This window comes from Parambassis ranga, chromosome 6, assembly GCF_900634625.1.
Source record: "Parambassis ranga chromosome 6, fParRan2.1, whole genome shotgun sequence".
Taxonomy (NCBI): domain Eukaryota; kingdom Metazoa; phylum Chordata; class Actinopteri; family Ambassidae; genus Parambassis; species Parambassis ranga.
This window is the reverse complement of record NC_041027.1, coordinates 1,639,321-1,663,306: the sequence shown is the minus strand read 5'-3', so window position 1 is coordinate 1,663,306 and position 23,986 is coordinate 1,639,321. Positions and strand designations below refer to the sequence as shown.

Below are 23,986 nucleotides of genomic sequence, written 5' to 3'. Positions count from 1 at the left end.
ACCACTGTCTGACCGATTCACTTTGTATTATTCTGTTATATTGGTTTTTTTTGTTATTGTATCAGTAAAGTCCGAGTATTGTCAATCTTTGTCTCTTTTCTTCCTGGAGGGGGCAGTATTTTGTAACTTGTACTGTTAGTAGGCATAGTTGATATAATTCAATCATTGTAGGATAAAAAAAAGAAATTCAACACAACACAGTTTTATTAAGCAATGTATTTATTTGAAGACAAATATGAATACTAATGTAAGCTGAACATGTAGGCCTAACGTATCAAAACTGAATAAGCATGCTCCTCCCGTTTATGATGTGTCCGATAGTAGGGCACAGTCCTGGCTGCAGTAACCTGCATAAGGTCCTGAGTTTTTGGCTCTTTTGCCTTGAAAAGAAGAGGTGTTTTAATGACAACTAACTGTAACTAAAGTACTTATCTAACATTGGACTGTAATACATACCACCAGAAAAAGGACTTAAACAGATCGCCACAGGCCGTACATGGAGAAATGGAATACATTTTTCGCATTTCCACTTGTAGGCTGGCAGAGTATTTTATGAATTAAAATAAAAAATGGGGAATGCTTATTTTGCTTATATTGCGTTTTATTATCCAGCTGCCTCTCTCTTTACTTGATCCCCCACAGCCTGCTTCATGACACACAGATTTATCAATAATGACCATAACTGGTTGTGTGTAGGCTACACATTACCACAAGTTTAGGTTGCTTCTGGAAGAAATATTATTGCTGACAAAGAATTAGATTATAGATTTTTTTAGGCTATACGACGCAGTCCTATTTGGGTACAGTAAAATAATGCGTGGCCAGTCTGACATATTTTTGATTCAGCTTATATTAGTTTAACAATAACATAAGACACAAAGCACAATGATATATGTGAATAAGTTAGACAGCGTTAAGGTAAGTTGGATACTCATTTACTGCGCATTACTGTCCAAATTATACAGTCCAAATTGACAGTGAAGGCACGTGAGCCCCAGACAGGAGTTTTGAGGAACAAAGCAATCTGTAATGAGGTAGCTATAAAAATTAGAGGCATTTTTGGGTTTAATTGCCGTAAAAAAGTTACAAAGTACTGCCCCCTCCAGGAAGAAAAGAGACAAATATGGACAATACTCAGACTTTATTGATACAATAACAAAAACAATAAAACAGCATAATACAAAGTGAATCGGTCAGACAGTGGTATAGTATGTTGACAGCCATATGTATGCAAGAATGCAATCAAAACATCCCCAAAAGCTGGCATGTCGCTGTCAGTCAGTGGCATGTCGCTCACAGACAGCGTCATGCCACTGTAAAACAGCCAGGCATGGCACTGTGAGATCGGCACATACCACTTTAGCAAGCGAGGCATGCCAAATGCCACTTTGGGATCTCGCCCCTCCTGCAAATGTCTTACAGTCCATGTTATATACAATGGAGCGCGGTATTACGCCTCTATGTTCCCAGTACATCCCAACTTTATTAGGTTTTGAGGTCGGAACCAATTACCAGACATAGGGGTAAGTCGGAATACACGGCGCGGACCAAACGGAAGTTTAGACGGTTGCTGTGGGTGAACAGTGAACAGGACCGCATTAAACAAGAAATTATTTACTCCCCCCTACATTAACCAGTCTCCCATTTCCCTCACCCATGGCGTCCAATTCTAATATAGATATCGAGGGGGCGACCCAGCATCTTCGAGACATCCTCAAGCTCGACCGTCCCGGGAGCAGCGCCGGTAAGTTGGGACAGGAATGAAAAGCGGCTGCGCTGATTTAGGCCGCGAAAGCTAACAGAATGCTAACATGCTAGCTGCACTCATAACGAGCTAACGTGAGTTGGTTTAGCGCGCTGCTGCAGTATGCTAACTGCACTGGAGCAAAGTTAGCCCAACATCAGTTTCACTATCTCTCAATGAAAGATGCCACTTTGCAGGTACGCACAAATTACAGCGTTAGTGAATTTAGCTACACACGCCACCTCTAACATAATTGTAGCAACGAACGCGTTGAGGTTATTTAGACTGTTAGAGCGCTAATTGCGTCGGAAAGTATTTAGTCGTCCCCACTGCTAGCCAGGTTACGAGCTAGCTTGTTATCTCACTAAGGCAAAAATCTGGCTTCTACTGCCTGGCGACTAAGCAAGCAGAAAATAATATTGTAATTGAACATTATGTAAGAAATTAGCCATAAAGTAGTACAATTGTTTATACTGCATTAGCGAGTATAATAGGACTGCTATCAACAAACTGCGCAGTACGTCAGTGTTGTAGATTTATTTGAATATTCTGTTACTCGTTTGTTTGTGGAACTTACTGAAGTAAAGCAAGTTGATAAAGCCGTTTAGAAAGTGTCAGTATTACTAAGTATTGTTGGGTTAGGATTAGTTACTTTACATTGAAGAATACCATCCTCTTGTGTTAATAACGTTCACAATTAGATCGTAGGGATTTGCAGATTTTGTACCGTGAATTCTTTGTTCATTTAGCACAGCATTGTTTAGTTTTGATTATTCTGAAATGTGAAAAAGAAACGTTTTACATACATACTTGGCTTTACATTCAGTTTTAAAAGGTAGTAACGTTTTATTAAATGAGACTATATATATATATATACACACACATACATATATATGGAGAGAGAGAGAGAGTCTCTATATATATATATGTATGGGCTGCTATTTTAGCTTTACTTTCACCTAGCCTCTCTTTTGAAGTGGATACGATTAATATCCCATGTGAATAAGAAAATCCTCTCTGGATGTTAGTTTTTCACAACCATGGCGCAGTAATATAACAGTTATTTTAGTCTTCTTAACTACATTAATCACTGCCTCTTGCTGTCTGTAAGCCAATTTTACAGGAGACATTTCAATTCCTCCTTACCAATCAAGAGAACAGGTGTAATCAATTCAATCAACATTAAGCATAGCTCCCATTTCTGCTGAAGTGTCTCAGTACTAAATGGCTGTGAGCCAGCAGGCACACAAGCAGGGCTTTGAAACTGGTTAAGACAAATTGACTGCAGTCATTGTTAAATATGTGTTGTAAAAAAGGGTAAGAAGGGTAAGACTTATTATTGTCAGAAAGAAAGGGTGATAAGCACCTCTCAGAAACTGTTCTTAGTATACAGTATATACCGTACATGTATTAAATTTATGAATGAAAACCAGAGCTTATTAATGAAATATCTGTAATATTTGTGGTCTTAATTATATCAAATAAAGGATGACATTTGTTAAGGTTGTAAGTATACTGGCTCAACCATCGTAATAACTTTGCTAGGTTTCTATATTAAACAAAATCAAATGTGACATTATGAAGGCAAGAGAATCGTGCCTCTCAAATATGAGCACAGCCAGAATAATACAGTAAGGAATCTCTATTACAATCATTACTCCTTTGTAAGCTTTGTTTTTCCAACTCCTGCTTCCACTGTCAGCATCCGATACACAGCCAGGCGATGGCCAGAGAAAGCCATCTTTCAACGGCGAGCTGAATGGTTTACTGGGAGTCCTAGGTAGCGCTGATCGGTCGACCATGTCCGACTCTACCAGACCCATCTCTGTAGATCTCAGCAGCGTTCAGGAGTGTCAGACAATGTGAGTCATTCTTACAGTCAGTTGCTTAGAAGTGTGATGATTGAAAGGGTTTTCTAAGAAACAACGCTGATATGCTGTAATTCCAGCTGCCTTTCTGGTGACGATGGTTCCATCTGCATCCCCATCACCTCTAACAATGTGGATATTGTGGCAAGTGAAGACTCCAGCATCAACAGCAAGGCTCGAGGAAGCAACAAGGTAAGAAACAACACGGCACCATTCCTACCAGTAGTTTGACAACAGTGTGACGTTTAAAAAGAGATTATTCTTTTTATTATTATTTTGTGAATTTTTTTTTGTATTTCACTTAGGTAAAAATTCAGCCTGTTGCCAAATACGACTGGGAACACAAGTATTATTACGGCAGACTAATCGCTGTGTCCAACTCCTTCCTGGCTTATGCCATCAGAGGTGAGAGTAATTACTTCTGAATGATATCAGCTGTTAAATGCCAACTATCATCAAATACACCAAGATTCATTTGTTTATCAGTGTCTATAACAATAAACACTTATTCCCTCAGGAGCCAACAACCATGCAATGATTCGTGTCCTGAGTTTGGGATTTGCCGAGCGCTCCCTGCTGAAAGGATTCACTGGGGCCGTCACGGATCTGGCTTTTGCTCACCTGGACTCCTCCCTATTGGGCTGTGTAGATGAAGCAGGCAACCTGATGGTCTGGCAGCTCACCTGCATAGGCAACAAGATTTTGTATCCTATAAAAAGTTGTACGGTGTAATTGATTTAATCTTACATGTGTGTACTTGTGTGTGGTATTATGGACAGTATGGTAGTTATTGTGACAGTCAGGCAAGAAACTGATCCTCCAGAAGCTACTCTTTTTCTTATTTACCTTTACCAATAGTCCATTCAGAGATCAAATAGTGGTTCACATTCGACGACCAGAGGACACCCCACTTAACACCCATCGTCGCCTCATTTGGTGCCCATTCATCCTGGATGACAATGAGGAGAACCAAGACGACCCTAGCCAGACTTTGGCCCTTTTACATGAGGACAGGGTATGTTTATTTTCAGATGCATATTATATATCCCTTCTCTAGTTTGTTTATCAAACTAGACTGTTTTGGTATAGGTTTTGACACTATTTGGCATTGGAATTTCTACTTCTGTACAATGTGATGGATCTAGTTGGTACTCAGCTCGTGGTGCTTAAAATGCCTAAAAAATAGACTATTTCTGGATGCCTCTTTGTAGAAATAATGTACAGTGACATGGATGCCAGCTGCAGAAAACAGTTGCTTTATAAAATTGCATTTAGAACAAAGCTGAATTATTTTCTTCTTATCATATCTCCTCCTTTTCTAGGCTGAGGTTTGGGACCTGGAAGTCCTGAGAGCCAACAACACCAGTTGGCCTGTTGATGCCACAGAACTAAAAGAAGGCCTCATCACAGTCAAGGGTCACACCCAGGTAGGACTAAGAGATATGTGCAGTTAGGGAAACAATTATTTGAACCCCTACTAATTTTGTAAGTTTGCCAACTAACAAAAGAATGATCAGTTTATAATTTCAATAGTTAGAGACCAAACAATAACAGAAAAATGCATTTCAAAAAAGTTGGGAATTAATTAGCATTTTCAGGAATGAAATAAGTATTTGATCCCTTCGCAAAACATGCTTCAGTCCTTGGTGGCAAAACCAGAGGTCAGATGTTTCTTGTACAGGGTGTCCGCGGGGTCTTAAAAAGTATTAAAAGTTGATAAATCAATTGTGTGAAAATTAAGGCCCTTAAAAAGTATTGAAAAGTCTTAATCCCCATTTCATGAGGTATTAAATTTTATTGTGATTCAAGCTTTGACTCCAGAAAGTATATGAATATTTATTTTCCTCTTTGCGATGTGACAGTGGCGTACGCGTTGCATCGGTGCTGTGCGATATGGGTGTGACGTCACCCGACGGCGAATGTTTTGGCGTTTTTTTTGCACACTTTGCAAAGAAACAATAAGCATAGCATTGGCATAAATGCCGTAAAATTGAGCAGTAGTAAGAGCCACACACCAATGCCCATACTAGGCACATGTCCAAAATTTTGATCATGATGTAATAAGTTCTTGATCCCCTGAAAGCCTACTTTTGAGACATTTAGGGGAGCTTTGAAATATTGTCGATTTTTGGGTCACAGGTGCGTGTTTATTCGCTGTCTCCGTCTAATAACTACAATGCAGTGTCTATTCTGTTGCCAACCATGAGAGGCAGGCCTACTTAATTCACTAGGTTCTTAGCGTTACATTGCCTCTTGAATTTCTCTTAACGCATTGAGAGTGAGACCCACACAATTCAACAGGCTCACACGCCACACATGGCTTCATCAATCAATTCCTATAAACTATCTTATAAACATAAAAAGGCAGACTACTGTGCGCTTCCAATAGCTGTCTAGATTAAGCAACCTATTAATTACTTATTTACTTAATTATTATTTACTTACTTACTTTACTTTACAAATTTCTACTAATTTGAAAACTGCCTGAAGGGAATCAATATACCTACGTTTAATTTTTTAAAAAGTCTTAAAAAGGTATTGAAATTAACCTCAGGATTCCTGCATATATCCTGTTGTAGTTGGCTACACGGTTTGCACACATCTCAAGGGGGATTTTGTCCCACTCCTCTTTGCAGATCTTCTCCAAGTCATTAATGTTTCATGGCTGATGTCTGGCAACTCCAACATTCAGCTCCCTCCTCAGGTTTTCTATGGGATTAAGGTCTGGAAACTGACTAGGCCACTCTAAGACCTTAATATGCTTCTTCTGTATGTTTTGCATCTGTGGACATGTGTCTTTTATACAAGTAAAGAGCTGTGAGGGCTCCCAATGTCAGCTTCTTACCTGTATAAAATACACCTGGGAGCCAGAAATCTTGCTGATTTCATTCATGAAAATGTAAATGCATTCATTTTTTTGGTGGTTTTGTTATTGTTCTGTCTCTCACTGTTCAAATAAACCTACTATTGAAATTATAGATTGTTAGTGGGCAAACTTACAAAATCGGCGGGGGTTCAAATATTTTCTTCCTTTTTGGGGCATTCTTAGGTTCTGTAGATTCAGTGCATTTATTCTTTTTTTATTATTTATTGTTTGTATGTTCCTCCAGAGAGTCAGTGAAGGAGCATTGTCTCCAGATGGAACAGTGTTGGCTACAGCCAGCCATGATGGATACATAAAGTTTTGGCAGATATACATAGAAGGTGGACAGGACAAACCTAGGTAAGGAAGCAGTTATTTTGGATAACTGATGTACCCTGTCTGTGTTATGTATTTTTTTGTCACTTCTTTATTTTCACCACTATCTGTTGTCCAGATGTCTTCATGAATTGCGACCTCATGGAGGGCGTCCCCTCTCCTGCCTTCTTTTCTGTGACAACCACAAGAGACAGGACCCAGAGTAAGTGTTCACACAGCTTTCACTGAACATTGTGACATATGCATGCTCATCTGAGACAAGCTCTTCATTTTGATTTTTCCTCTTCTTTGTCACATCTGGTTTCCTCTGTGCCTGTTTCTGTTTGTAGGGTTCCTTTCTGGCGGTTTTTGATAACTGGAGCAGATCAGAATCAGGAGCTGAAGATGTGGTGCACTGTTTCCTGGACGTGTTTACAGACCATCAGGTAATTTCTATTGTTCAGTTGCATTCCCTATTACTGCTACCAGAACAAATAAGGTCCTTTCATTGCTTACCCACAACATAAACAGCTGTGAGCAGTCAAGGCAACCTGACAGGGTGCTAGTGTTTTTTTTCCACTAGTAATCAACAACAGCATGAAAGGTTCTTTTTGTCACTGCAGTAACTAAACATAGCTCCACTACAACTGAAAGCGATCTGTGAACACTTTAAATCTTTAAAAAAACTGTTTCAAATAAATAGTAGGCGGGCTTAGAAGAAGCACTTTCACTCCAGGTTCTGGCAATTTAACAGCCAAAGACTTAACTAAAGGGGGAGGACCATCTCTGGTTGAACATGGTGATCCCTGCTTACTGCAAGACTGAAGTACACTAACAGAGCATAATCAAATCTGGTCTGAAAGATTCCCATAAAATACAAAGTCAATGAAATTTGGGAGCATTATATCTGATGTCTGTTCATGTATATTTATGTTTTATAAAATGTAATATTAATATGCTAATTGTGTTTGTTTGGAATGTTTCTTATAGGTTCTCTCCAGATCCACTCAACTCAACAACCCTACCAAGTCTCAAGGCCAGTCTGGACCTCTCTGCTGAGTATCTCATCCTCACTGATGTACAGAGAAAGGTTAGCACAGTGTTCTCATCTGTGTGGTGTTATAATATTGCTCTAGCACTTTTCTGTTGGAGCTTAGATTCTCTGCCTGAGCCAGACCTGAGCCATGGGTAGGACTGAAATTTCCTGTCTCTATCCTGGTTGCTCGGACACTAATCAAATTACTCATTGCATTTGATAAACCTGCCAAAAAAGGTAAGAGGCTCGAAACTCAATACTTGCTGTCATTCTTTCCCAGGTTCTGTATGTTATGGAACTGCGACAGGACCTGGAAAAAGGAAAAGCGAGTTTCACAGCCGTTTCGGAGTTCCTGCTGACACATCCTGTGCTCAGCTTTGGAGTCCGTGATGTCTCCCACAGCAGACTGCGACACACTGAGGTCCTCCCTGCAGAGGAGGAGAGTGAGAGCATGACAACAGGTATGCATGTATACACAGACCATTGACAGTAAAAACTATGGACAGAGCCTCCGTGACGTCACCCGTTTGTTTCTGAAGAGCCGTTTTGAGGCTCAGTGGGAGGTTCCGGGACGTGATGACCGCCGCCATGTTGGCAGCGTCACGTCAACTAAAACTCCGAATATGGACAAAGGGGGGGGGGCACGAGCGGGGTTTAGGGGGGCGGGCGATCGTGGAAGCAGGAAACTCACGCTGTGATACGTCAACTGTCTGTCACTCAAGCGGCAACGCCCATAATTAGGCGTAATTTTAAGTCCGAATACAATTGAAACGAGTGAGTTGTAAAAAAATTCACCCCCCCTACAATTGACACTAGAAGAGAACCTATCATCTGAGACCACAGCGATTTTTTTGTACCAGGCTGTAAACATGTTCTTTTCTGCTGTGAAGTCGGCCATTTTAACTATGAGTCTATGGGAAATTACTCGCTTTTGGAGCCAACCCCCAGCTGTTGCAGCGTGAATTACAAGTTTTGACACTTCCGCATGGGCTTCAACTTTGAGCCCCGAAGGTTGCCGCTTGACACAGACGCATCCACAGTCTTTGCTAAACATTAAACATAGTGTTCCTAATTCACACAACATTACTTTTTGTTGTTTATGTTCTTCCAGAGGGCACTCAAGGAACCACAGAGTCCAAATCAGGGATCCAGATAAAACTGTACTGTGTCCATACGAAGTGAGTTTTCTCCTAGTAACTGATGTCTGTGTTAATAACATGTTGTGCTGAGTGGGAGAGACACATGTTATATCCGTGTGGCTGCAGCAATTACTTGTTTGCAATAGCTCTATTAATGAGACCCTTAGTCTCATTAATTAGGGTTTGTATTGAATTTGTGTTAATGTTGGTATTTTCAGGAGTCTACAGGATGTTCAGATCCTTTTCCAGCCTAATGTTGGTTGTGGCTCTGCAACCTTCCTTCCTCATTCTGATTCTCAAGATGGCTTTGGTAAGTTACTAGTTTTACAGACTTACAGGCCAAATAAATCAGTATTTATATGGGTCCAGAAAGGAAATCCCAGTTCATAGATATGAGATATGTTTGCCAAATTTATATTTGGCCAAACCTGGCAGCATAAACTTTTATTGTAAAAATGGGTCAAATGATGCGCTCTTCATTTTACATAAAGCATCTTTAGCTTTTTTCTTTATTTGTGCTACCCAGCTGAATTACTGTTTGTGTTTCCAGCAGCATTTTCAGACCATCTCACTGACCAGAGCTCTGACAAAGAATCAAGAAGTGGCTCCCAAACCGACCTGAGGAAGATCCCATCACTTCCTGCTCCTTCCGACTTTCTGTCAAACTCAGGAACCAGTAGTGGAACGATGCCCAAGCTCATGACCCCAGATGCCTTCATGACACCAAGCACTTCGGTACAATCTCTCAAAAGGCAGTTTTACTCACTTTCAGGAGAATATGAGAATATATATATTTTTGAAATAGGTCCTTTTAGTGCAAGATGAAGTCTATCTGTTGATCTGTTGAACTTTTTGTCACACTCAAGGTACCGGCATCTCCCGGAAGCAGTGCCAGCAGTCTGACGATTGTGACAGCTATCAGCAGCAACTCTGACTCAACTAACAGGTGAGCTAAGAGGAGATAAGACTGTAAAAAAGGGGAGTAGTTTTGTTTTCCCCAACTGTGTTTGGCTGTTAATTATTATTAATCATGAACAGTTCTAAGTTCTGGTCACATGTGTGCCTGTCTTCTGCTTACAGGGCTTTGGATGATGTCAATCAGAGTCCCAGCAGAGCAGAGAACAGCAGCAGTAGTCTGGTACTCTCTGCCTCCACCAGCAGCCCAAGAGCTACTTCTGCTGTGCTGCTACATGGACTTGAGAACCTACAGGTAAGAGCTGACATTCTCTCCTGCTTCTACCAACCGCTTATCACATTCAAAAAACATTGCTTTGATGCGCTCTTTTGATACAATGTCCAGGCTTTGGCTTCCCCTGTTGGTCCTCTGGCAGTTGACAGCCCTCAAGTTCTGGATTCTCCCCTCCTGCCACCCTTAGCCTCTCCGACCAGGGCCCGCTCCCCCGATGTTATCTCCTCAGCCTCCACAGCCATGTCCCAGGACATGCCAGAGATTGCTTCTCAGACCCTGCAGCTTCAGCGAGGGCTAGTGGCCAGCTTGGAGTCCTTACCTCTTTCTGCCCTCCAGACAGACAGCATGGCCTCTGCTGCCTCTGCTCTGCACCTACTCACGTCTCCCCGCACAGCCAACAACAGGTTTGATAACAATAAGCAATAATTGTGTAACTGTTAGAAAGGCAATATTAAGAGTGTCAACTGATCTGTTTAGTGCATCCAGTAATTTTTTAACATGCAAAACAGAAAGTTGAAAGTCATCATGTTTCATTCTGACCTTTTTAAATAACCGTGTTGTTTGTAGGTGCTTTGGACATAAATTGTATATTTTGATTTTGGTTGCCTATTTGCTAAATTATCCAATCAATGTCATGTTTTTTTAAGTCTGTTGCCCCTTGAACTTGGAGGTGCTGAATGTCCAGTGGGCGGGACTGCAGATTCAGAGTCTAGACTTAGCCACACCCCATCTCTACTGGAGAACGCTTTATCACAGGAAAACACTGGGGTGGGAGGCGGGTCTTCGGATGTCAGTGTTAGCCACACGCCGTGGCCTGCTGCCCCCGACATCACCAGGGAAACCAGGAACAGTCTCAGGGACAACGGTCTAGCAGACTGGTGAGCAACACCACATAGAAGTACCGTATATGAAACATTTATCAGTGCATAAAATCATCTGTCCAAATCATACCTGTGCTTAAATGAAAGAGGAAAATATTCAAGCATTTTAAGGTTGGAACCATTTGATTTATGTGTTGTATGTCTGCTGTAGTTCAAGAGAGGAGTCAAAGGACAGACACTTAAACTCACCTTACCATCGGCGCTCCTATCACCTCACACAGAATGACAGCCAGGACGCAGCTGCTGAACAGAGGTAACGCAACAATTCCAATCTTTCTTTGTTGATGCATATGAACAGGTGAGGTTGTCACCCTGGGCTGAAGACATTACCATTGTATAAACTGAGTTCATTAGTCTGTTGGAGTAGCAACGGTGTATGTTTCTGTGGTTGACTCAGTGACCCTGATGATGAGGTGGCCAGTCTGGCATCATCTTCTGGAAATTGTGGCTCTCGCTCTTCTCACAGACTACCAGTTAAAGACTGGAAGTCCTCACCACGAAGCTCACCGAAAGTAAAGAGGAAGATGAAGAAAGATGACGGGTACTATTATATTCAATTGTCTTTGATTCTAAAGTCATTTAGGGAAACCCTAAAATTTAATTCTCATTTCAAGATATTGACTTATTTCAGCATAATTGCATTGCGGCACATGAATACATTAATATGCATGTATACATAAAGCATTTTTTAACTCTCTACAGTGAATCATCTCAGTCCAGGCAAATGGATTCTGCTCAGGTAACTTGACCCAAAAAGCACATTTATAAGTACAGATAATGGGGCTTGCTTTACTTGAAGTTGTTACAGTTTTTTTGGTGTTGTGTTCACTGGCTCTCTGTCAGTGTCATGGCTTACTGTGACAATTGAATAGATAAAAATTATACCGGCATGCAGGGTGTAAAGCACTTGACATCTTGTTAACAGATTTAGCCATTTTTTTTTGCTTGGTCTTTGTTATTTCAGTTTTCCTCTTCCATCTGCTCACAGTTTAATGATGATCTTCAGGACGAGTTGCTGATGCTGCTGCGTAGCCAGCAGAGGGAGTTAGCTGAGCTGCGGGGACAGATTGAAACCATGCAGAGCTCTATTATGGCTCAGGTAGAGCATGTCCTGACAAACCACCAGGAACAAGAGCGTATCCTTTCATCATTTGTTGTTTACTGAACATTTATGAACATTTATGGTAGTTTGTGTGTTTTTTCTCCTAAAGGTAGCCCCTAAGCACAAAGATTATCTGAGTATATATAATATCATGTTAGAAGTTGTCATTACACAACTTTACACATCTCAATAATGAGCTGTTTACATCAGATTGTTGGGTCCCTTGACCTTTCACACCCTCAGACCGCAGATTAGAACGAGTACTGGCAGAGAGTCAGAATCGCCAGCAGGAACTGCAGGAACAACTTGGCCAACAGCTCGGCCATGCCCTCAGTTCTTCTTTAACCAGCAGAATGGACAAAGTGCTACGGGAAGAAATCAAGAAAACTGTCCCACAGAGTAAAGATGCTCACATACACCCATATAAAATGAAAGAAATACGTGTGGACTGTTGTCTAGTGGTCTGTTTGATAACACAGTCAAAGCTTGTGTTAGTTATTGTTTGATATCATCCTAAGCATAAGTAAAATTATATGTATCAAAGGCAGCAGAGGTGTGTTGGCTGAGACAGTAAAATTGAGCAGTCTTTGGAAAAATGTTTCACCTCTCCTGCCCTCTACTTCTAGGATGAGGTGTTCCTGTCTTTTTTTTTTTACCTTCCTGTCTTGATCACATGCCTAATTATAGGCATGTAATTATTCTTAATCATTTGTTTTGCTAATTCTTCTCCCTCTTCAGCGATCTCAAAGAGTCTGGAGCCAGTAACAGGTCAACTGAGCAGCACCATTGCTGCAAGACTGACTGCTGTAGAGGTTGTCCTGAAGGACAATGTCACCAAGGTGGCCAAATCCAAAGTAGGTGGCTGACTTACTTTCTAACTGGTCTGCATTTCTTCCCACCGCTTTATAAAAGAAGTCAAACTTTCCTACACAAATATGTCTCTGCCTTCCCAGAACACAACAGATGCCATTGGTCGAGCAGCAGCTGAAGCAATGCAGGGGCCAATCCAAGCGGCCTATAAAGATGCCTTCCAGAGCATCGTGCTACCTGTCTTTGAAAGAGGCTGCCAGTCCATGTTTCAGCAGATCAACGAAAGCTTCAAACAAGGCACACAAGAATGTAAGCAGCAGGACAATGTTAACTTACATAAGACACTTGCCATGTTCAGATGCTTTAAAGTTTTGCAGTGGACACCTGAAGCTGCTCTAGTTACCAGTGTGATTAGTTACACTTTATACTGGGACCCTCTTCAGGTTGATTGTGTCTGTATCTTTTGGTGAGTTTGTGTCTGGAAATGTAAAAGTTACTGTCTTAATAATTTCAGAGACAACTTTTATAATGACGCCTTTTCAGACGGCCATCATCCACTGTTGTAATGACAAGCAGCGTCTACTTATGCTGAAAACAGGCTTATGACCAGACACAAATACATATAACCTGCTGTATAAAACAGCAGTCAATTTTAAATTTAAGCATATTGGTGCATTAACCTCCACATAGTGCTCTCACTAATGGCTATTTTGCCCTTTTTTCTTTGCCTGATTTATCAGAAAACAGTAACAACAATGTGAGAAGAAGAAGGTTATGGGTAATAGAGTGATGCAACTTAAGCATATAAATGAGAACCACAGACTCCTTAAAACTGCACAGTTTATCAGTGCAGTGCTTCATTAAAATAAATACGAGTTTAAAACTATGTTGCTTACATTACATGAAAAGGATTATTTGGTGAAACTTGGGAGAAACTTGAGAAAAAAAATGTTGCAATAAATTTTTTTTAATATTTTTAAAAACTGCCACAACCACAGTACAGCCTCTTGCTTGCTGGATGCACACTTTCCTATTAAACAGGGCATTTCTTCTGATTGATCCTGACATGTTTTTGTGATGATTAATTATAATTAACTTCTTCTCACAGCTCTTATACATCCAGACTAGAGGGTAGAAACATGTCATATAAATATAAAAAGTCAACAAATTCCAAGGGTGGTTTGAGACTTAAGACCATCCGCATTGTGTGGTATATTATTCACTGTTAATATAAAAGAACTTGCTCAGATAAGTGGTGAATGTATTTATATGTGAGGGAGATGCTAAAGTTTTCTTTTGATTTTCATCACTGTAGACATCCAGCAGCTCGAGACTCATATGAAGAGCAGAAGGCAGAGAGAGACAGAGACACGAGATCCCATGATTGGCCAACTCCAGCAGATGATCGACACCTTCCAGAGCTCCACTGATCAGCTGGCGAATAACATCACAGCAACTGTACGGGCTGAGGTCCAACACCAGATCCAGATGATGGTCGGCAAGTATGTATCCTATTTGTCCCTTAATGACCACACAGTTACAACAAAAAAGGATGACACATGCAACTATTCTTCTTCTTATCAAAACTTACTGATTTCACTCCCAGTGATTGATCTGATCTCATGGGCTGACACTCTGAATGGACATTTTGAATATCAGATATGCATATCAGCAGCTAGCTCTGCCAGCAATATCTCCTTAATCACTTCTATTGAGCAGGTACATAATGGATTGTAGCGCAAAAACAAGCAAAGTTTAATCCTGGAGCTAATGTATGAACATAAATTCGATCAAGTCTCTTGTTCCCTCTGCAATTAATTTCATGGCCTCTATGGCGTGTATAGACTGGTGGTGGTGGAGTAAAGAGAAAGTAGCTGACCAACTTAAACTTTGAAAGCCGTAGTAGGAAATGGCAATGCCAGACTGCTAAGCCCAATTTAAGTTAATGTGATATTAAGTACACCAAATAAAACTCGGTCAACACAGAGATAAGATAGGTGGTATTAAAATAAATGATGAACCTGGGCACAGTACAGCAAAGAGGCTAATTTAAAGGATAACTTTCTCTGTTTCCTTCCTAGTTTGCAGGAATCTATTCTTAGCCATGTGCAGCGGATTGTGAAAGGAGAGGTTAGCATGGCGATGAAAGAGCAGCAGGCAGTGGTCACCTCCAGCATCATGCAAGCCATGAGGTCAGCAGCTGGTACTCCTGTGCCCACAGCACACCTCGACTACCAGGCACAGCAGACCAACATCCTGCAGCTCCTGCAGCAGGGTCAGCTCAACCAGGCTTTCCAGCAGGTAACACACACCCACTGTAACTTTCTCTGCAGCTGAACTGTACTTTGCTGCCAATGAATGCATTGCACCACTGACTGCAGCCAGACTCTAATATGTGTGTGTTCTAGGGCTGTAATCTAGATTGAAGAGTACCCGGCCCGGTGGTTTTCTGAATATTTATTTAGTTTTGACCATGTCATTTAAGTCAGTCCTCCTCTACCATGTCAGAGACAGTTTGCATCCTGAATTTTCCCTCACGGATCAATAAAGTGTCTGTCACAGCCCTACTACAAACAGGCTGCCCCGTCCAGTTTAAGCATATGAACATTGATGTATTTCAATGTTTTAGTCTAATAAATTGTAGGCGTACCCGCTCTCAGCAGCGGCAGCATGCTTCAGACATACCTAGACCAGGCTGGATGTTAAACCATCATCCAAGCGTCATTCAGCGAAGCTGCTCACCTGTGTTCAGTCCTGCCATGTGCGCAGGCCATGTGCAGAGCGACATGATAGTGTCTGTAAATATTATAACATGACAAAAAAATTGTCTAAATATTCCTCCACAGGTTTAGTGCTGTTATCACTAGATGATGGTATATTTTTCAGAAATCTGTGATATTGCGCAGAGGCACGTGAATCAAAGCGCTGTCAGAGCCGACAGGCAGACTTGAGTGTGTAATTAATTTCAGCACAAAATAATCAGGTCAAACCGATGTAATAATAAGCAAGTAAATTACTACTCTTTGTAGTCTTTGTTACTTTTTTGCTTCAACTTCAGGAAGCAGTGGAGCGATACACACACACAGGTACCCCGACGCGTGATTAGTCGATTTTTAGTCAAAACTTGAAGGTTTCAGTCGCCCAAGACTTTCTTTGGTTGATTATAGCCCTAGCATGTTCATACAGTATACAGTGTCCACCAGGATTATAGGGCACAGAAAGTTATTATACTGCAACTGCTTCACATTCTCACTTGTAGTCCCTACACAGCATTTGCTGTGCTGCAAGAATTCATTATGTTTGTTTTCCCCCTCTTTGCTTTGTAACTGACACTGCAACAAAAACCCATTTCTCCTAATATTCCAGTCTTTCTCTACCATTATGTTTGTGCACAGACCCCATCATGGAATTTTTTCACACAAGGGGGTGTTGAGATTTACAGAAGCGGTTAAGTGAAAAATCCTCTTCTCCTTTTCTCCCCAGGCTCTGTCGGCAACAGATTTGAACTTGGTCCTGTATGTGTGTGAGAGCATCGATTCTCAGCAGGTGTTTGGTCAGCAGCCCTGCCCTCTCAGCCAACCTGTGCTGCTTTCACTCATCCAGCAGCTTTCTTCCAACCTCTCAACCCGATCTGAGCTCAAAATCAGGTGAGGCAACTTTGGGTCTCTTGTACTTTTTTGACTTTTTTTAAGTTGCATTTTTTTAGAGGAACAAATTCCCTCAGGAATCAGATAAAGTACTCTCTGTGTCTTACACATTAAAGACGTGTGTGAGCTTTAAAGTTAGTTTTTGTGAAGATGAACTCTCATGTAGATCAGGAGAAAAATATTGCTTGTAAACAGATGGCATTTCTACACTTAATGGGTGATGGAGTATAACAGCTGCTTTTTCATCACGCCGCTCCAGGCAATCAATAGCCAGTATAAGTATATTCCTTGAAATAATCTTTACATTAAGAGAGTAAAAAATAACACATGAGCAATGAAAAAGGACAGAAAAAAGTGCAATCTGTAGCTGCTGTAATCCTGTAAAAACGACCTACCAGTGATTGGTCACCAGATTGGTACGCCTTGATTAATTCTGCTACACTAACACGGCAGCTGTGAGTTCTAATAGTAGTCACATTTGTTTTTGTGAATGTTCAATTTATGGGTTTTCTTATTGCTAGATGAGATAAGAGGAGCCTTACAGGGCTCTAGACTAACTTGCACTGGTGCGCCTAACTTTTTTTTTTCTTGGGTGCACCGCATCACACTTAATCCATATATTTTTGTATGCATTAGTACATTTTGTACATATGAACATGCTTAATAATCACATATCATCCTAAAATGAATTTGGACCTTGTATAATGAACACAGTTAAATAAAAAGTAAATAAAAATAAATATTTTAATAGTACTCATTCAAATTATGGACAAACTAGCCAACAAGTCTGCATGTCAGAAATCCATAATGATGATCCAAAGTTCATACAGCACTCTTCATTTCCCTGTTTGCTTTCTCTCTTTATTTTCTGGCTGTCGCTCCTCACTTATCTATCTGCCAATTGGAATTAAAAATGATTAAAATTATACACACCATTATTTATTTAACAGTTGTGATTGAGATATATATTTTGTTTTCTTCAACACGTTTTTAATGCAGCTACAGTATCTCTTCTCTCATCTTCCTCACCTCTTCCTTAGACAGACTTTTCATTCTGTCTGTTACAGTTTAGCTGTATGCAGACATCATGCTGGCAGACAATGGTCCACTACAGCAGGATAATAACAATACTTTTTAAATGGGCGTTCGTCATGTAACATGTACTATAACTCCTTAACACTAGCTGACTGCTGTCAGTCAGAGTGAATAAGCCTTCATGGATGGAACCACACAGGTCAGATAACACTGTCCGTCAGACCTGTTGTTCAGTCTAATGCTGCGAGCACATCATGCCCCCTCACTGAACATGACCGGCTCGTTATCGTCACTCATTCAGGTCAACAGAAAATTAGCAAAAAAACGCATAGTAGCAACAAATCCTCCTCCTCCGCACATGTTCACCTGAACTGCAGATTCTGCTGTTCTGCAGCGAAACGTCTTTAATACCTGTCTGTCTGTGTCTCTGTGTGTTCACAACTTGCGCGCTGCAGTGAGAGGGCCTTATGAGGAGTTGTACACACACGTTTAAAAACGGATAAAAATTCCAGGCCGAAACTACAGTAACTTTGTTCTTGTACTCGTCACCTCGGGTAACAGATCTCTCTGTTCTCGTGGAGTGTGGAACAAGCTTTAGTACACAGCAGCTCTGCACAGCATATGTCCGCGTTCTTCTGGATTTTCGGCAGACGGTCTCGGGCTGACCGCAGCAGACACATTTTCAAAGATACACACACGCGGGGTCCCGCCCTTAACTGTCTCTGATTGGTTTAGACCACGATATGAGCCTGATGTGTGTCTGTTGTTGGACAAGGAGACTGTTAAGAGTCGTGGAGAATGTATTTCCCTCTAACAGCTGGTCGCACTGGTGCGACCTCTGATATTTTTTGGTTGCACCATTAAGAAATTAGGTCGCATGTGAGACCAAATTGGCCACACTCTAGAGCCCTGTCTTAAGACTTGAGATATTGCATTCAAATCTTGCTAGCTTTGCAGTTTTAAGAAAAATCCATCACAAAATTTGTTGCAATTAAAGTTCTTTTTCTTTTTAATACTGAAGTTAACCATGTAATATAATAAATAATAAATATTATTCTGTAGGCCTGTTTCGCAATGCAGTAGGCATAACTTGCAGTTTTGAAATTGGTTTTAACAAAAAAAAAAACCTCTGAACTGTACAAAATGGTTTAATTATAAGTTTTGAATCACATTAGACACCTCCTCTTTAACTCAACCTGGCTCCTGTGCTCTCCTCCATCAGTAATGAAACCAGCCTTTGCCTAAACTTTTGATTTACATCTAATCTCCAATGTATGTCCATTATTCCTTGTCTCCTGAGTGCTAAACGGTGCTGACCCCATCATTCTGCTCCGTCTGTAGCCCGGCTGCATGGCCGCCCAGTGACTTCATATGATTCCATGAATAGCATGGCTTTTTTGGATGCTCTCTGTCATTCTTTTCCTTCTGTGTCCTTTTTCTTTTATCGTGTAATTCATTCATCTTCATGTTCTTATTGTAAAGTGTTTGACTGTATCTTGTCAGAAGGATCTGTGCCTTGTCCCCCATCTACTCTTGTCCTTTTTTCTATCTGAGTCCCCTTACAGCATTGAGCTGTGTCTGAGTCATCTTTCTGGTTCTGAGGTTACATAGGGCTTATAATATGGCCTGTTGTGGCTCTGTGCTATCTGTAGAGAGAGAGATGAGGGGCAGCAGGGTGTGGTTTAGCCTTATTAGGACAGATAGTCATGGATTTTTGAGAAATTATACACTTGATGTTGTTACATTTACTTTAATGGAATTTTCATTAATTTAAAGAAGGAAAACTCTGCACTTTTTCATGTAAATATATTCCAGAGTATACAAAGTGTAGCATTAAATCATTCCCATTAAACAACAGGACTGTACAACTTTGCACAAGTAAATGGCATTCTTTTTCTGTCGTCCTGATAGGAAGAATCTTAGAAGGCTTCATAAAAAATTCCCAAAGCACTGCCAGGACTGTTAGGACAACAGAGAGTGTCATTACCCACAAAAAATGTGGTCTTGGCTGTATCATTAGCTGGTTGCAAAAAATACGTAGTTGGACAAATAAATGGAGCTTATAGGTACAGAGCCACCATAGCAATGCTTCAATTTATTTATTTACTTTTATTTTAAATGGGGAAATCGGTTTGCATAATCCAACTGAAACATATATTGTAGATTTTAAGTGTTAATGAATGACAGACATCATGCTTGTTGCTCAGATGTCCAATTTATTTCAAGTTTTTTTTAGTTGATGAGGTTTTCATTCAGCACCTGTCTGTCAATGTGTGGCCCAAAAGTTAAACAAGTTTATGCAGTTTAACCCAAAAGAAACACACCACTGCAGACAGCGAGTCCATTTACTGTCCTTACTCTGCTCTCCTAGCCAGGTGGTGGTATATGATTTACGTGGGACAGCCTTTTCCTCTTACATATGTGCTTGTATATTGTATTTCTGAATTTCTGAGTGCAGCTTCACTCGGAGTGTTGTACAAACGGTTCTGGAAAATCAGTGGGGACCTGGTGTGTGCAGGCAACATGCAGAAAAACAAAACATTGTTCATTAACATAGCATCGACATGGCCTTCATACAAAGCTGATTTAAAGTCAGCAAAGTCTCTCTTAATTGTGCAGACTCTTGGTAACTGTGGAGCTCTGGGCAGTGACATTAAAAGCTCCTTTAAAGAGTGTGTTGGTAGTGCTGTGGGGATTTGATAGACCTGTGATGTGTGTCGTGGGGGCCTGGCAGGAAACCAGCTGGCAGGGTAGGAACAGCTCTAATGTTAGACTGGGATAGGTAAGCACTCCAGTGATGAATGGTCATTTGCACAGGAGTGCTGGACAATCTAACCACCAGATGTCTGACTATTAATTGGGGAGTTAAATGTAGTGCGGCCCGAGGGAGAGGATGAGACAAGAACAAACACAAGTCAATTTGTGCGGTGAAAACACAACTTACGCATTGACAGCGCTCAGGCTGACAGCCAGAGAGGTGCAAGGACAGTGTTTGACATTCAGACTGCAGTTGCTCTAGTGGTCAGAAATACAAAATCTGTGCTGGCTGTTCTTATAATGCTTGTCATTTTCTTTCCTTTTCATGCTGATGTCTTGCCTTTCCCCCTGTCCAGCTACCTGGAGGATGCAGTAATTAATTTGGATCACGGCGACCCCCTCATCAGAGATCACATTGCTTCCGTGTTGGCACAGGTCAGACCGAAGCTGTACACGTTTTTGCAGCAAGAACCCAACAGCCAGCTCAGCAAGAGGGCGCGGCGCCTGATGATGATGCTGCAGGGACTCGTCAACCATTAGACCTTCAGACAGAGTCTGGTGCAGCAAAGTCATTTTACTAGTAGATACCGATCATCACTTCACTATTGCCGTTTTTCCATAGATGTTCCAGAGATGGCCCTTACAACAGCCTCACCTTCACTTCCATCCGATTCTTTGTGCCCGAGATGAATCGAGCTCCACCTGACACATCTCTTCCCATTCCTTTTTTCCCCTGCACCAGTGAAGTGTCATAAAATAGACAGTTTTTGTTACGATAACTGACTGGACAGAAAGATTGTTGTTAATTTCTGATAAAGGGACTCACTGTAGATAATTCCTGTCCTTCATTACTGCTGCTTTTTTTAACCCTTTCTGGTTGTTTCAAAAGGCAAACTCACAAAAGACTTTCTTAGAAACAACAGCTTGATAATTTCCGGTTGTCCCTTAACACAGATTTGAACGCTCCTTTGACGTAATTTTATTCAAATGTGCAGCAGAATGTTTAGCCACAACAGCAGACGTTGTTATGTTGCGATGCTGGGGGCTACTTCTGAGCATCAGAACGAACAAAAGTTCTTTTTTTCACCTCAATATGTCGCCTTGTTTTTTTTTGGGCCTTAACAGCAAACAGCAGGCTTGGGCGCATTTTGTTTCTTTTTTTTCTTGAGCATCCTTTGCCAACATGGAATTTGGTTGTTGCAGGATTATGCTGCATTCAGTTCAGTTTTTCTAAGCTAATCATGGCAACCAAAAGTATGGAACATCTGAAGATGATGGTGGCATATTTCCTTTCAGTTGTTTGTTAAAAGGTGGGAGACAACGCTTTCTTCAGGTCTGATCACTGAAAAGGATCAATACCATTAATAGAATTTGTTTATAAACATATCTGGTTTTAGTTTCCTTTCACACTATAACAAGATTAAAATTAGATTTGAGTATGAGGAAACATACAAACATTTTCAAGTGTGACATCCTTGTAAAGGTCCTCCAGGCTGAAAAGAATTCCTCATTAAAATCTCAGATGTTTGGAGGCCAACATAAAAGCTAGCAGCCGTCCATGTGTACAGCTCTGTCCTGTCAATCAACCAGATTGTCCCCACATTCTCTTCTGTATCAGTCCTTTTTTATATGAACATTTAGCATTTCTAAGCCATGTATATTTGCTTTAAGAGTTGTCAAAGTAGCTTCCTACACACAGTTGTTACTGATAATGTTATTTTAACCTGGTTATTCCAGATAATGTTTGCAAACTCAATGCGCAGTTTCTTCTCTTAGGCTCTAGGAGGCAGCACTTAGTCAGATTGCAGGATGCCCCCCCCCATCATCAGATCATTTCTGCTCTTACATCTGTTTTACAGATCAAAGACAATAAAGTGAAAGTGTATGATAATTTGTGTACAGCCCATCTCATTGTTTAAGTACAGGGTGGCTGCACTGTTCTGCAGATTGTAATAAAGATTTGGTTCATGTGACCTGTGTGTTTAGAATCTTTTCAGATTTGTCTAGCAAGTGCCTTACTGTATTGTATCCGTTTCACCCACAGCGAATAACTCCAAGCATTTATGTGCTTATATTTGCTGGTGAGACTCAAAACAGAAGAAGAACATGTGTGTTTTGTTTGCAAACATTTGACTGGAGACGGATATTTGAATGATCATTTTCAGTGTATGACAAAGAGGGTGAAGTACTATTTTGACTACCACTTTGAGCTCTCAGTTGCTGCTTCGCTGTGTGAGAAACAAAACTGAAGCTTGTGTGGATGTTGATTTGTCTTCTCTTTCCTTTGTGTTCATTTCCTTCTGCTCAGATGGTTATGTTGTATATTTTACAGTTTCTTTTACCCTAAACATTTTGAAATAATAATAAAAAAAAACATTTGTTCAGTGTATCGTGTCTTTTTTGTGTGCTGCTTGTGTGCGTACAGGATGCAGTTGATTGATGCAGTGGTGCTATTTGGCAGCATTTTTTTGTATCATTTTCATGCAAATGTATTTAAGGAATGAATATCATATATAAATAAAATTAAATTGTTTGCAATCTATCTTAATTCATGGTTCAGACAGTTCCCCTTTTAAACCTTCCTAAAGTATTTCTTTGGGGAGGTGTAATCAAAGATGAGGAGCCTGCCTTCTTTAGAGTTTAAAGGACTGAGTTCAGGTGTAACACCCTTTTATTACCTGCAGCAAACACCTGCGAATGTTCAGAAGGGCTCAGCCATGTTTAGTGTGAATGTGTGTACTGCAGTTGACTAGCTATGTTGTAATTTTTGAAGGCGGCTTCACGTGATTAGTAGTCTACAGTGGATTTCTGCGATTTGACTGGGAGTCTACAGAAAAAATTCCAAATTAAAGAGAAAAAATTTGACAAAAGATCCGATGTCTGAGTGCATGTAGGCTATATTAGCCTACCTATAAAATTGTAACTATTTGCTCAGTGAAACAACACAGATGCTTAGAGAATCACACAGGTTCACTGCACTGATGCGTGTACAGCTCTAATGTGCCTGTGCAGCTGCTTAATGTGAGATTTTAACATTGCAAACTGCACTCCGCCTTTGTATTACAATTGAAATCAGATATTTTCTGCATCTCCTGCAGTCACTTATTTTCTCACCTGTCCATAGTGTTGTTGTCTCTCTAGCGGATGTTGTCTCTCTTTCATGTGCCTCCCTCCTGTCTCTTTCTTAGAGTGCGTGTGTGTGTGTGTGTGTGTGTGTGTGTGTGTGTGTGTGTGTGTGTGTGTGTGCGTGCGCGCAGCTTGAGAAGAAAATAACAGAGACATCACTACAGTGTAGATGTTGGCACGACTTTGTGAGTTCCTTTGTTCACAGTACATTTAACTGTGTAGTATCCTAAACTATCCTAAATTTTTTCTGGCAGCAAGGTTGACAACAAAAAGTATATCTTATAAATGAAACTGATTTAACAGCTCCAAAAAAGTGTTTTCTCCACTCCTCTTTAAATGTTAATAAACATGGTAACAGAAAAGGAAGGTTTACCTCTGTTTTTCCACAACACGAAACAGGTACAAATAACAAACATGCGACAATGCGGCAGAGAAGCTAGCTAACATTTAGGTTGGAGTTCTTACACAGTTGTC

General features: G+C 40.7%; 1 protein-coding gene across 3 annotated transcripts; it reads left to right on the top strand.

Annotated features, from left to right (window-relative positions):
* Positions 1 to 1,536: 1,536 nt before the first annotated feature.
* Positions 1,537 to 22,359, top strand: edc4 (enhancer of mRNA decapping 4). 3 transcript variants are annotated; one of them, XM_028408270.1, is made up of 30 exons: positions 1,537 to 1,744; positions 3,447 to 3,606; positions 3,693 to 3,804; positions 3,918 to 4,017; positions 4,130 to 4,316; positions 4,480 to 4,627; positions 4,935 to 5,039; positions 6,723 to 6,835; positions 6,930 to 7,013; positions 7,141 to 7,236; positions 7,781 to 7,880; positions 8,107 to 8,287; positions 8,938 to 9,004; positions 9,184 to 9,275; positions 9,516 to 9,700; positions 9,832 to 9,911; positions 10,046 to 10,175; positions 10,266 to 10,558; positions 10,802 to 11,032; positions 11,187 to 11,288; positions 11,433 to 11,576; positions 11,738 to 11,774; positions 12,000 to 12,171; positions 12,381 to 12,536; positions 12,876 to 12,991; positions 13,091 to 13,256; positions 14,263 to 14,449; positions 15,029 to 15,248; positions 16,431 to 16,594; positions 20,743 to 22,359. In XM_028408270.1, exons 1-30 carry the CDS (start codon positions 1,657 to 1,659, stop codon positions 20,924 to 20,926), a joined length of 4,200 nt encoding a protein of 1,399 aa, XP_028264071.1. In that variant the 5' UTR covers positions 1,537 to 1,656; the 3' UTR covers positions 20,927 to 22,359. The 3 variants fall into 3 exon arrangements, with proteins under 3 accessions (XP_028264071.1, XP_028264074.1, XP_028264072.1); XM_028408273.1 differs by having other exon boundaries at positions 9,519 to 9,700; positions 12,024 to 12,171; positions 20,743 to 20,926; XM_028408271.1 differs by having other exon boundaries at positions 12,024 to 12,171; positions 20,743 to 20,926.
* The last annotated feature ends 1,627 nt before the right edge of the window (positions 22,360 to 23,986 follow it).